The sequence below is a fragment of the Hemicordylus capensis genome, chromosome 2, assembly GCF_027244095.1.
Source record: "Hemicordylus capensis ecotype Gifberg chromosome 2, rHemCap1.1.pri, whole genome shotgun sequence".
Classification (NCBI taxonomy): domain Eukaryota; kingdom Metazoa; phylum Chordata; class Lepidosauria; order Squamata; family Cordylidae; genus Hemicordylus; species Hemicordylus capensis.
Genome location: NC_069658.1, coordinates 329,861,645 through 329,873,716, shown reverse-complemented (window position 1 = coordinate 329,873,716; position 12,072 = coordinate 329,861,645). Strand labels below are relative to the sequence as shown.

At 43.5% G+C, this 12,072-nt stretch overlaps 1 protein-coding gene across 13 annotated transcripts in view; it reads right to left on the bottom strand.

Annotated features, from left to right (window-relative positions):
* Positions 1-12,072, bottom strand: part of CDC25C (cell division cycle 25C) — a 34,160-nt gene that overhangs the window by 12,191 nt on the left and 9,897 nt on the right. For 5 of the 13 annotated variants that reach the window (XM_053290487.1, XM_053290480.1, XM_053290488.1 and 2 more), the window contains exons 2-4: positions 11,606-11,819; positions 6,508-6,605; positions 4,626-4,659 (exon numbers count right to left, since the gene is read on the bottom strand). In XM_053290487.1, the coding sequence (XP_053146462.1) occupies positions 4,626-4,659; positions 6,508-6,605; positions 11,606-11,819 (346 nt within the window). Of the gene's footprint in view, positions 1-4,625; positions 4,660-6,507; positions 6,606-11,605; positions 11,820-11,919; positions 12,053-12,072 lie in introns of those variants that run through there. The other 8 variants (XM_053290482.1, XM_053290492.1, XM_053290484.1 and 5 more) reach the window with 7 other exon arrangements.

Here is a 12,072-nt window from a genome sequence, read left to right as displayed (position 1 = left end):
TTGATCTTGCTTCCATTGGGCAGTTCTATTCCTTCCATTTTTGTTATTTTTCTTCTGTTAATTATTAATGCAGCACACTTGTCTAGTCCAAACTCCATTGCTATATCGCTACTGAATATACGGACAGTGCTTAGCAGTAATTCGATTTCTGACTGGGACTTTCCATACAACTTCAGATCGTCCATGTACAGCAGATGGTTGATTTGACTTGATGTTTTAGATGTTTGGTATCCGAGGCCTGTTTTGTTTAGTATTTGTGAAAGTGGGGTCATGGCGATTACAAACAACAGAGGGGATAGTGAGTCCCCTTGGAAAATACCTCTTCTAATGCTAACCTGTCCAAGTGTCTTGCCATTGATTGTTAACTGTGTACTCCACATGCTCATTGCTTTTTAAAATAAATATCTGAATGTTTTTGCTGACACCAGTTGTTTCTAAACATTTTAGTATCCATGTGTGAGGCAATGAATCGAAGGCTTTCTTGTAGTCAATCCATGCAACACTTAGATTGGTTTTTCTTCTCTTGCAGTTTTCTAAAATCATTTTGTCAATCAGCAGCTGGTCTTTTGTGCCTCTGGTGTTCGGGCAATTTCCTTTCTGTTCAACTGGAAGCTGTTTGTTAGTTAATAAGTGTTGCATCACTTCATCTGCTATTATTCCAGTTAATAATTTGAACATGGTTGGCAGGCAGGTTATCGGTCTATAATTACTTGGAACTGTACCTTTTGCTGGGTATTTCATGATGAGATGAGTTTTCCCAGTTGTTAGCCATTGTTCAATATCACCTCCTTGCAAAATGTGATTGAACTGTTTTGATAGTTTATGAAGGCTTGTTGGGTGTTTAAGCCAAAAGCCATGCAGTTCATCGTCGCCCGGCGCAGTCCAATTTTTAATTTTCTTTGCTCTTTCACTTATTAATTCTGGTGTTATTATTAGATCTTGCATTTCTTGGTTGCTTTTTTTGACCTCTTTCACCCAGCCTGCTTTTTTATTATAATCTATTTCCACATAATTTCCACAAGAATTGCACTGTTTCTTCTTTATTTGGTGTTTCTACGTTTCTTGCAGTTTCTCCTTCTATGCTTTGGTAGAAACGTCTCTGATTTGACTGGAATTGGAGATTCTGCCTGTGTTGTGTAATTCTGGCTTCGTATCTGCTAATCTTCTTTGACACTGCTGTTATTTGCTGCTTTATTATTTCCAGGACTTCTCTTAATTTTCCTTGAATCTAGGTGGTATTTTTGGATCAGATACTGTTTGGTGTTTTCATTCTTCAGCTTCTTGTCTTTCATGTCTTTCAATTTACTAGCATCTTATCTAAGTCAGGTGATTTTATTTTCTAATCTAATCTTCCATTGAGGTGATGTACTACTTTCTTTTTTGACAGGTCCACTGATCTTATATCTGAGCTCTTGTGTTGTTATTGTTGCTGCACTGTACATTAGTTGGTTTGTTTCTTGCAAATTCTTGGTTATTATTTCTGCAAGTGCAGCATTGACATCTTTTAATGCCTGAGCGAGTTGTTTTTTGGCAACTGTTTTTAGAGCTGAAAGTCGAACCCTGGTGGTTGTTTGGTTCATGTACTCAGTTATTTTTTGCTTTAGTTCTTGTTGCTTTTCTGTTAAACATTATTATTATTAATTCAATTTCTATACCACCCTTCCAAAAATGGCTCAGGGTGGTTTACACAGAGAAATAATAAACAAAGAAGATGGCTCCCTGTCCCCAAAGGGCTCACATTTGAAACATCACACACACACACACACACACACGATAGACACCAGCAACAGTCACTGAGGTACTGTGCTGGGGGTGGATAGGGCCAGTTACTCTCCCCCTGCTAAATAAAGAGAATCACCACGGTAAAAGGTGCCTCTTTGCCCAGTTAGCAGGGGTTAATTAGATGTATAATTTAATTAGATGTATATAATTTGTTATAGTTTTAATGTTTGTTCTAATCTGTGTTGTTTAATTGTGTACCCAGAGACATGAGTTTTGGGCAGTATATAAATATGCTAAATAAATAAATAACTAGCTGAACCCGCACAGAGCATCTGTGCGGTAATTCACTTCCTTTTTGGTGTTAGTTGGGACAATTTGTTTGGCTGGTACTCCCACAGCTCTCTCGCTCGCTCTGTCTCCCCCTCCCCCTGCGCCTCTCTCGCTCGCTCTGTCTCCCCCTCCCCCCGCGCCTCTCTCGCTCACTCTGTCTCTCCCCCCTGCGCGCCTCTCTCGTTTGCTAGAGTCTGCAGTCACCACCAGTCACCAGGCCAGGCCCGCCAGCGTGGGCCGACCAATTCTCCTCCTCCTGGGTATGCCAGCCAATCAGGCACCTCCGCAGCCCAGCCAATCAGCTGGGCTGCTGGGACACATTTTCCCCAGGCACACCTAGGAGAAATATATAGAGAGATGATGCTGACACTGAATGTACCTTGGCAAAGAAAGAGGAAGAAACAAAATTGTACTGTGCAAGTGCTTTGCGTGGCCTTTTGCCTTTACATTCTAATGAGTAGAACAATCAGAGTGATATCTAAACAAAGCCCTAAACCAAGGACAGATGCTTAATGATGTGGACGCATAAGGATTAGGCCACAGACAAGCCAGTCCCCCACCCCCGAAACCTGGGTTGCAATTTTTCAACTGGAACCATCCAATAAAGCCTGCAAGCAACATACAAAGCTCATTTATTACTATGCAGTTAGTGAACAAACTCCAAACTCCCCTTGGGTTCCTTTATGCTGGGCAGGGCTGTAGCTAGGGTAGGATGGCAGATACAACCATGTAGGGCACAGTTCTCAGAGGGGGGCAGCAAAGGCAGAAGAGGAGAAGTTTTGTGCTTTTGTCCAATTGCGAGGGACACTGAGCAAGTCTGCTGTTCTGACAAATCGGGCACTGCCTGCTTCTTACCTCTAGGTTGTTTAAAATTATGTTTTTCAAAGAATCTTAAAAGTTAATGTGAATAAGCAAGACAGAACAAACTTACAATGTTCCAGAAATGTAGTTATTTTTTATCAAACCCAGAAGCAGGGAGGGAGAAGAGGATTAAGTCTGCCCAGGGCATGGAAATGCCCTTGATGTTGGAGGAGACACTGCTAGTTCAGTAGACAGAGTCACTACCAAACATCCAGGAGCTCCACATCACTGGTTGTTGCAGCATGCTCCCTCCAGAAAGAGCACCCTCATGCAGATAGAGCCAGCAGTGCAGCAAGACAGGCACCTCTCTGTACCATTAATCTCAAGTCATATCATGCGAGTTCATCAGTCTGTTCTTTAGGATAAGCAGCATGATTTCTGGTAGACTTCTCTACAGCTCCCCAGCTCATGGATATGACTCTTTGGGACTGGAAATATGAGAGGCCTTGGTTACCTAGTTTGGTTGGAAGACACAACTGGTGAGGAGGGCACATTAGGCCTATGGAAATATTTGGTTCAAAGTGGAATCATTTGCACTTTGCTCCTGGCCCTAAATGGAGGCAGTTGCTTCCCACACCACCCCTTACGTCTGTGCAGAGCACCAGGGAGAGCTCTTAATAGAAAGCGAAGCTGCAGAAAGCCCCAGTGATTCAAAGAAGCTGCCTGGGAAGGTACTCAAGGCATGTTTGCAAATGTAGTCCATCCCAGCACTTAGAGCTCTATGGGGAAAGTGCTGGGAAGGACTACATTCATCTTCCCACATGGCTTCCATGATGTCACAGGAGCTGCCTGCAGCTTTGCTTCCCTTTAAGAACCCTCCCCAGTACTGTGCATGGACTACACTGCATGGAAGCTACTTCTGAATGGGGCTAGGTATGAATAATTCAGCTTAGATGCTGTGAAGCCGAGCTTTGTACAGGCCTGGTGACTGACAGGCCTGCAAGTCATTACTTGGTTTTAAATTGTAAACTGCTTTGAGATCCTTGATGAAATAGCAATATAGAGAGGTTTTTAAATATGTTTGCAAGTAGACCATGCAAGTCAGCAGCAGTCAAGGGCATAGCTACAATTGAGCAAGGGGAGAGAAGTGTCTCTGGGCCTCTGTGAGAGGTGTGGGGGGGTACCAGATGGGTGGCAGCTTGCTCTTTCCTCTCTGAAGGTGGCAGCAAAGGTACAGGGGCCCCTCTTCACTTTTGGTCCCAGGGCCCACTTCAACCTTGCAGCACCCCTCCAGTTTATAAAGTATTCTTAATATGCCTCATGGTGCTGATCAAGTTAGCTGTCACTAGGATAAGAAAAGACTGTTCAATAAAAAGTGAAAGCAATGTACCCATGTGCGCTTTTTAATCTTTAACCAGGATAGAAAAATTTAACATATGACAAAAATACTACAATTTTCCTCAAGTGTGAGGTTACCAATTTCTCCTGACACACTGCTCTTCAAAGCCTGTAAAAGGATAACAACAGAGACCTTAGCAAGTTGCAAAACAAAATAGGATATGGTATCTGGAAGATGACCTGATCTATGCTCAAGAGCCTGCATATTTACATGCTTTGCCCAAGCTGACAATATTTCCTAGAAACTCATTACTTCAATGAAGAAGCCACCTGACTGGCAGAGACGCCCCGCCCCACCGCCTTATTCTCTGCTTTGGAAGCACACTGACATTTCAAACCTCAGTGAAACCAAAGAATGTGGAGGCAAAACTTACAGCCTATCCTGAGCTTCTTTCGAGCCCTTCTGACCTGCAAAGAGGAAGAGGAAAGAGGTCATTAAAAGACCAAAGTGGGCCCAGGCTTAAAATATAACTGGCAAATGATGGGACAAGCACCAGAAGTTTCAAGATGTGAAAATTCCTAAGGCAGTAGAGTAACTGAGAGAAAACCCCCCTGAAAAAACCAAGGCTGAACCTCAAGAAATCCTCCCAATGATAGTTCTCAAGTATATGTTAAAATCCTGTACATATTTCAAATGACATAGCAGAGCCATTACTGGTAGATATGCTAGGCTTGGTTCTCATCAGGGTTCTGTCATATGATACTGCTAGGCAGAAAACCCATGAATTCAGGGTTGCCAAGTGGATGCAGCCAACTGACTGCACTATAATCAGAATCAACCTAGAGGATTTCTAGATTGTGAAGGAAGCCACCACTATCAGAACATGGCAGAACATAAAAAGTACCCACTCCTGCATGGGAGCGTCCTGTATGATTTGTTTCATGAGTTCATATTAAGACACAGGTGCAAAAAGCAGAAGCAGAAACCTCTCTCCTGCCATGATTAATTGAATCTTGCTGTGCAGATTGCATGCCTCACATTGGTCGCACAACTGTGCCCTCCAGCCACCTCCAGTGTGGATGGGTGGAAAACTAACAATGGCTGAAGGCCAAGATACATATGAACTGCAGGGACTGGATGCATTTAATGGACACCTCAGACCACCACCTGCCTCTTTTTTTTTTTTTAAAGGCATAGAACTACACCCTGGACTTTCTGCAATAGATTCTGAACAAAAAGCCATGACTTCTCTCAAGATGGGCAAAAGCTTTTCCTGTTTGGCTGCACTGAAGCTTCTGGGCCTTTCTTTCTAGCATAACATGAAGAAATGGTGACTCAGTCAGAAAATGGCACTGGGAGTCTTGGAAGGAGCAGAACAAGTTCTGTTTTCATGCAAAGTTTTTCAGCTGGCCATATGGAATTGTCTATGCCATTTACTGCTCCAAGCTTGTTTTAGCTCATAGTTAAAGTTATGGAGCAGGGATGGGAATGTACAGCATCTGTTTTAATCCCACTTTTATATCCCACTTTTCCTCTAAGGAGCTCATAGTGGTATACATGGTTATTTTTATCCTCACAACAACCCTGCGAGGTAGGTTAGACTGAGAGAGAAATGACTGGTCCAAAGTCACCCAGTGAGTTTCATGGTTGAATGGGGATTCAAACTTGGGTCTTCCCAGTCCTAGTCCAACACTAACCGGCTTCCACTGGAACTCCTAAATATCAGCATAGTGTAGTGAGGTTGTTCTATAAGACATAGGAACATAGGAAGCTGCCATATACTGAGTCAGACCATTGGTCCATCTAGCTCAGTATTGTCTACACAGACTGGCAGCGACTTCTCCAAGGTTGCAGGCAGGAATCTCTCTCAGCCCTATCTTGGAGATGCCAGAGAGGGAACTTGGAACCTAGATGCTCTTTCCAGAGTGGCTCCATCCCCTAAAGGGAATATTTTACAGTGTTAGTCTCCCATTCATATGCAACCAGGGCAGACCCAGCTTAGCTAAGGGGACAAGTCATTCTTGCTACCACAAGACCAGCTCTCCTCTCCAAAGTAACAGATCACTTTGATTTCAATTAGTCTCATTAGAGAAAAATAGGGTCCAAATTAGCTTAAATCCAAGTACCCCAACTTAATTGGTTTGGGCACCTGAATCTGTACAAAGGATGGGAAAGATAAGCATGCCAAGAGGCCTTAGGGTAACAGAAGATTTTATTGTAGATCTATTGTTCAAATGAATAAAGCAGGACACAGTATAGGAATGAATAGCAGCAGGACACAGTATCAGGATTGTGCTGCTGGCTGCAAGTATTACCAGTTTCCAATGTTCCTGGGGACTGGCTGAAATTGAAGACAACTTCCTCCTCCCCATTACTGAGGTTGGACAGATCAAGGCAGCGTCTTGGTGTATCCCTGCAAGAACAAAGTGGCAGGAAAGGTTGGAGGGGGGGAATATGCTTGATACTTTCATACTTCAATGGAGGACATCTAAACAACTGATCCGTTTGCATCAGCTGGCCAACTGTTTCTAGAGTTCTTCTGTGGTGTGTAATTCAAGCATTTCCAAGAGAGATGCTCATGCTTCTAACCAGCTGCCAGTCTGAATCTGGCAGACATTTTGCCAGCTTCTAGTACATGCATCAGTGAAGGGTGCAGGGCTGGACCACCAATGAGGTAGCTGTCTCAGGCTGCCACATGCCTCCCTCTGTCATCCAAAGGGCATTCTGTCTCTACATACCCTGGTGGTGGCTGTAGTCACTGCTGCTCCTGTTCCTCCTCCCACTCCCTGCCTTTTCAACAGGAGCAGCAGGAACTTCCTGCCACCGTGTTCCTTACTTTCTAAAAATTAACAAATCGCCAGGGCCAGATGGCACCCACCCAAGAGTTCTGAAGGGTCTCACACGTGAAATTGCTGATCTAGCAAAAGTATGTAACTTGTCCCTACAATCAAGCACTGTACCAAAGGACTGGAAAGTAGCTAATGTAACTCCGGTTTTTAAAAAGGGATCCAGGAAACTACAGGCTGATTAGCTTAACTTCTGTGCCGGGTAAATGGATGGAAAGCATACTTAGGGACAAAATTGTTAAACATAGAGAAGAACAGGCCTTGCTGAAGGAGAACCAGCATAGCTTCTGCAAGGGCAAGTCTTGCCTCACTAACCTTTTGGAGTTCTTTGAGTGTGTCAACAGGCATGTGGATAAAGTTGATCCAGTTGACAGAGTATATTTGGACTTCCAAAAAGCTTTTGACAAAGTTCCCCAGGTCACCACCAAAGGCGCTTGAGTAAACTTAGCAGTCACGGGATAAGGAGACATATTCATGTGTGGATCGGTAACTGGTTGAAGGACAGGAAACAGTTTTCACAATGGAGGGACGTAAGAAGTGGGACCAGCACCAGCGCAATGGCAAGATATTTTGGGTAGTGTTAGGTAGCTCAATGGATCTTAAATTGTGCCTTATCCCACAGAAGATTATTTTTAGGGCACATTGGACCCCTCTACACCTTAAGTGGTTAAAAATGGCCTCAAATAGTAATTGCTGGAGCTGCAATAATCCCCATACCAACTTAATGCATATGTTCTGGGATTGCCCCATAGTGCAAGGATTCTAGAGGGAGGTTATTACGCGTATTAATTTAGTGATGGATTCATCCCTTGCACTGAAGGATCTGAATGCAGTACTGGGGTATATCCCAACCGAGTGGGGATTAAAATCAGGCCCTAAACAATGGTTATGGAGGAGCTTACTGGTAGCCAAGAGATTAATGCTGTGGCGATGGAAATCTCCCCTTCCTCCTGGGAGTGAGGAATGGGTGCATGACTTGCCTGAGTTAGCGGCATATGAAAAATGGGCCCTCATTAAAGTAAATAAACTGGATAAATGGTCAGAAGTATGGGATCACTTTACTAAACTATTCTTAGAATAGCTCAAACACACACAAAACCAAAACAAACAAACAAACAAACAAACAAACACCACAAACAAACCTCACACACCCAAACACCCTTTCTGATTTACCCACATCTATTGGTACAACGGTATGTATGTCCTTCTCTCCCTCCCCTCCTGCTCCCCCCTCTTCTTCTTTCTCTTTCCCTCCATCTCTCCTTTCTTTTCCCACCTCCCCCCACCCAGCGCAGTGCATAAAGGCTGGCAAGGGGAGGGGAGGTCAGGCTTGGGGGTGGGGCAGGTGGGGGGGAAATGGGGAAAGGTATATATAAAATAGAAAATGTCAAAAAACATTAAATAAAGCAAAGACGACGAAGAGGGACCAGTGCTCTTTAACCTGTTCATAACTGATCTAGAAGTTGGGGTGACTGGCAAAGTGGCTACATTTGCAGATGACACTAAACTATTTAGGATAGTAAAATCCACAACAGTTTGTGAGGAGCTCTAAAAAGATCTCCCCACACTGGGGGAGTGACCTTATGAAAAATGGCAAATGCAGTCAGAGGCGCTCTTACCCCAGAACCTTGGGGCCCCAGCCCATTACCTCCAAGGCCCAGGGGCAGCCTCCTGCCACCACTGTGAGCCCTCCTCCCCACTGCAAGGCCAAACCGCTGATATTCTAACTGCTATGTACGCAGTGGGGGGGCGGGCGGTGAAGCAAGGAGGCTCCCCCCCGCCTCCTCACCATGGTGGCAGGCAGAGCCTGACTGTCTGGCTCAGTGGCCTCCGAGAACTGTGAAGTGCTCCGGTGTGCCTGTTGTGGAAAAGGCCAGTTCCATGCTATGAATCGTTAGGAAGGGGACTGAAAATAAAAATGCTAGTATTATAATGCCCTTATACAAAACTATGGTGCAGCCACATTTGGAGTACTGTGTACAGTTCTGGTCACTGTATCTTAAGAAGGATACTGTAGATCTGGAAAAGGTGCAGAAGAGGGCAACCAAGAAGATCAGGGGCCTGGAGCACCTTCCTTATGAGGTAAGGCCACAGCATCTGGGGCTTTTTAGTTTGGAAAAGAGGCAACTAAGGGGAAACATGATAGAGGTGTATAAAGGTATGCATGGAGTAGAGAGAGAATATTTGCCATAGTAGTAGTACAAGGTAGTGACAGATTGCAGAGGAGATTGTGTACGTATATCAAGGAAAGACATTTGTGTGGGGTTCTTGTTTGGCAACTTTTTTAAAAACAAGGTGAAAATACCTAAATAAAAAGTATTTTAAAAAGAGATTGGTGTGTGGTGAAGGTGGGGCAGCTGGAGCTGGGACGTGGGCCAAGCCTGGGGGTGACAGTCAATCCAAGAATACTGCACACAACTGAGACAAATCAACTCACTTGAGCAAGTACACAATTTTAGGGAGGGCAGGAGGAACCCAATTACATAACTCTGTATCATGCCAAAATCACAATACATATCAATCACTTTGCTTAATATAATAGTGAATTTTGACCTGGGTTCATAATATTTTTGTTATAATTATTGAAATGGAGGTCTTAAAACATTAGGTCCAACATTAGGCAGAGTGACTCTCTCACCCTTCTTCAGAATCCCCTCACTCTTCTCTCAGCTGACCACCCCCCACTATCAGAATGCTGACAGGAAAACTGCACTTGACTTCTGCAATGAGAAAGTCTCACTTACTTCAACAGAGTGGGCCACTTCTATTTAGTTATATTTATACACCACCCTTCATCCTAATACCCCAGGGCAGTTAACAAGATAAAATTTCAATAAAATATATTTTAAATAAAAATATTAAAATTTCAATTAAAACTTCAATAAAAGCAATACAAACGTTTAACATTTAAAGAAAGATGGGGACAACTCATTGGCCAAAAGCTTGAATAAAAAGAGCAGTCTTCACTGTCCTCCTAAAGGCTGGGAGAGAGGGAGCCATGTGGATCTTAGCTGTGAGTGAGTTTGTTTATTTATTTATTTATTCGATTTCTATACCGCCCTTCCAAAAATAGCTCAGGGAGGTTTACAGAGAGGAATACTAAACAAATTCCAAAGTTCCAAAGCCTGGGGGCAATAACTGAAAAGGCTGTGTCTGTGTGTACTTTACAAACTAGCCTGAGCAGGTGTCGGAACCTAGAGCAGAGCCCTCCCAGCTAATCTAGTCATGTGGGAGCAGGTGGTCCCTAAGGTAGCTAGGGGCCCCAATCACTGAAGGCTTTAAAGGTAATAAGCAGCACCTTGAATTGTACCTGGGCACAGTTTGGCAGCCAGTGCTGTGTCTTCTAAGCCACCTAATGGCGCAGCGGGGAAATGACTTGACTAACAAGCCAAAAGTTGCCGGTTTGAATCTCCGCTGGTATGTTTCCCAGACTATGGGAATAATATAATATCACCTGGGTGGGAAACACCTAGTCGGGCTGCAGCGATAGAAGAAGGTGCTGAAAGGCATAATCTCATACTACACAGGAGATGGCAATGGTAAAAAACTTTTCAAGGGCACCCCATGTAGAGCGCAGGTGGCTAAATCTAAATGCAAGGTGACTAAGGCATGGGTGACAGAGGCCAGATTATACCTGTTTTATATATTAAACAAGAGGTTACGGTAAGAACTAATATGCTTACTTTCCTTTCACTGTGATCTTAATTAATAATTACCAACTTCTGCCTGAAATGTTCACATGTCTGCCATCGTGAATTAGAATGGATGACATCACAAATTATGCCATTGAGGGATCCTTATGTGTCACTCACTACAATTGTACCAAATTTGGTTCAAATCAGTCAGGCATTACAAAGCTGATAGAGGGACACAGACACACAGAAACCTGGGTGATCTCATAAACTTACTTTTATGAGACTTTTATGAAAAGCAGGCTAAAAAACTGAAGTATTTTTATTAAGATGGAAGCCTTAAAAACATTTAGGCCCATTATTACATGATGGGAAAAGAATGTATACAACTGAAATGGTCAACTGGCCAAAGTTCTCAACAAACATATGTACTTTTAACCTATAGAGTAAAAAGCAAATTTTGATACCAGTGATTTTATTCTAAAAACAGATTTCAGATTAAGACTCAAGACTAAGCACATACCAGATGTAACTGTGGAAGCAAAAATCTTAGCTGTTGACTTGTTTTGCACTGAACTCCTGGGCCAATTGCAATACAGTTAGTGCTTTCAAAATGTATTGTTGCTGCCATTGGTGAAAAGAAAAGAATTAATTACTACTGGTTTTTTGTATGAAGTACTGGGGATTTAATTTAGAACTTACTTTTATTCGGCTGTTCAGAAGCCTCTGCTGAGGCCATCAGATAACTACTCTTTTGGGCTGTAAATTCCAAATAGAGCGCAATATGACCATATTTCAGCAATTACATCTCAACTGTGCTGAGCATTGGACAGATATAAACCAAGGGTACTGCAGTCCTCCATTGTTAGGAGAAACAAGTGATATTATATTACAAATATAAACAGTGAATCCCAGTCCTGAACCAAGAGATTTACCCTGCGAATGTGCTGAGGTTTCGGAAACCCTGAGCCAGGTTCGCGATTGGCGTATGTGGCGGCTCCGGAGTGAAGGGTAAGGAAATCTCGGCGTCCCGGAATAAATTAAGAACCATTCTGCAGCTGGATCGAAACCCGAGACGCGAACGAGAGACATCGGCCTCTGCGGGGGAAAAATTCCCAGACATGATGCTGAGACTTCTCCACTGAGTGGCTGCGGAGAAGACAATAAAACGATGCCAAGTCAAACCCGATGGATCGAGCCCAGCTGTAACATATTACTCATATCACAAGAGCAGGTAGATGGATATAACCTCACAGAATCACCCAGAGAAGAAATATCTTCGTTCGCCTCCCTACCACTTTCGGTCGCGCTTATGTGATGACCCCTTCTTCTTTTAAGAGGCCTACCTGCCCCCCGCCCGCATAGGCAGACTTGAAAGTAAATAGAATTCTGGGAATTTAAA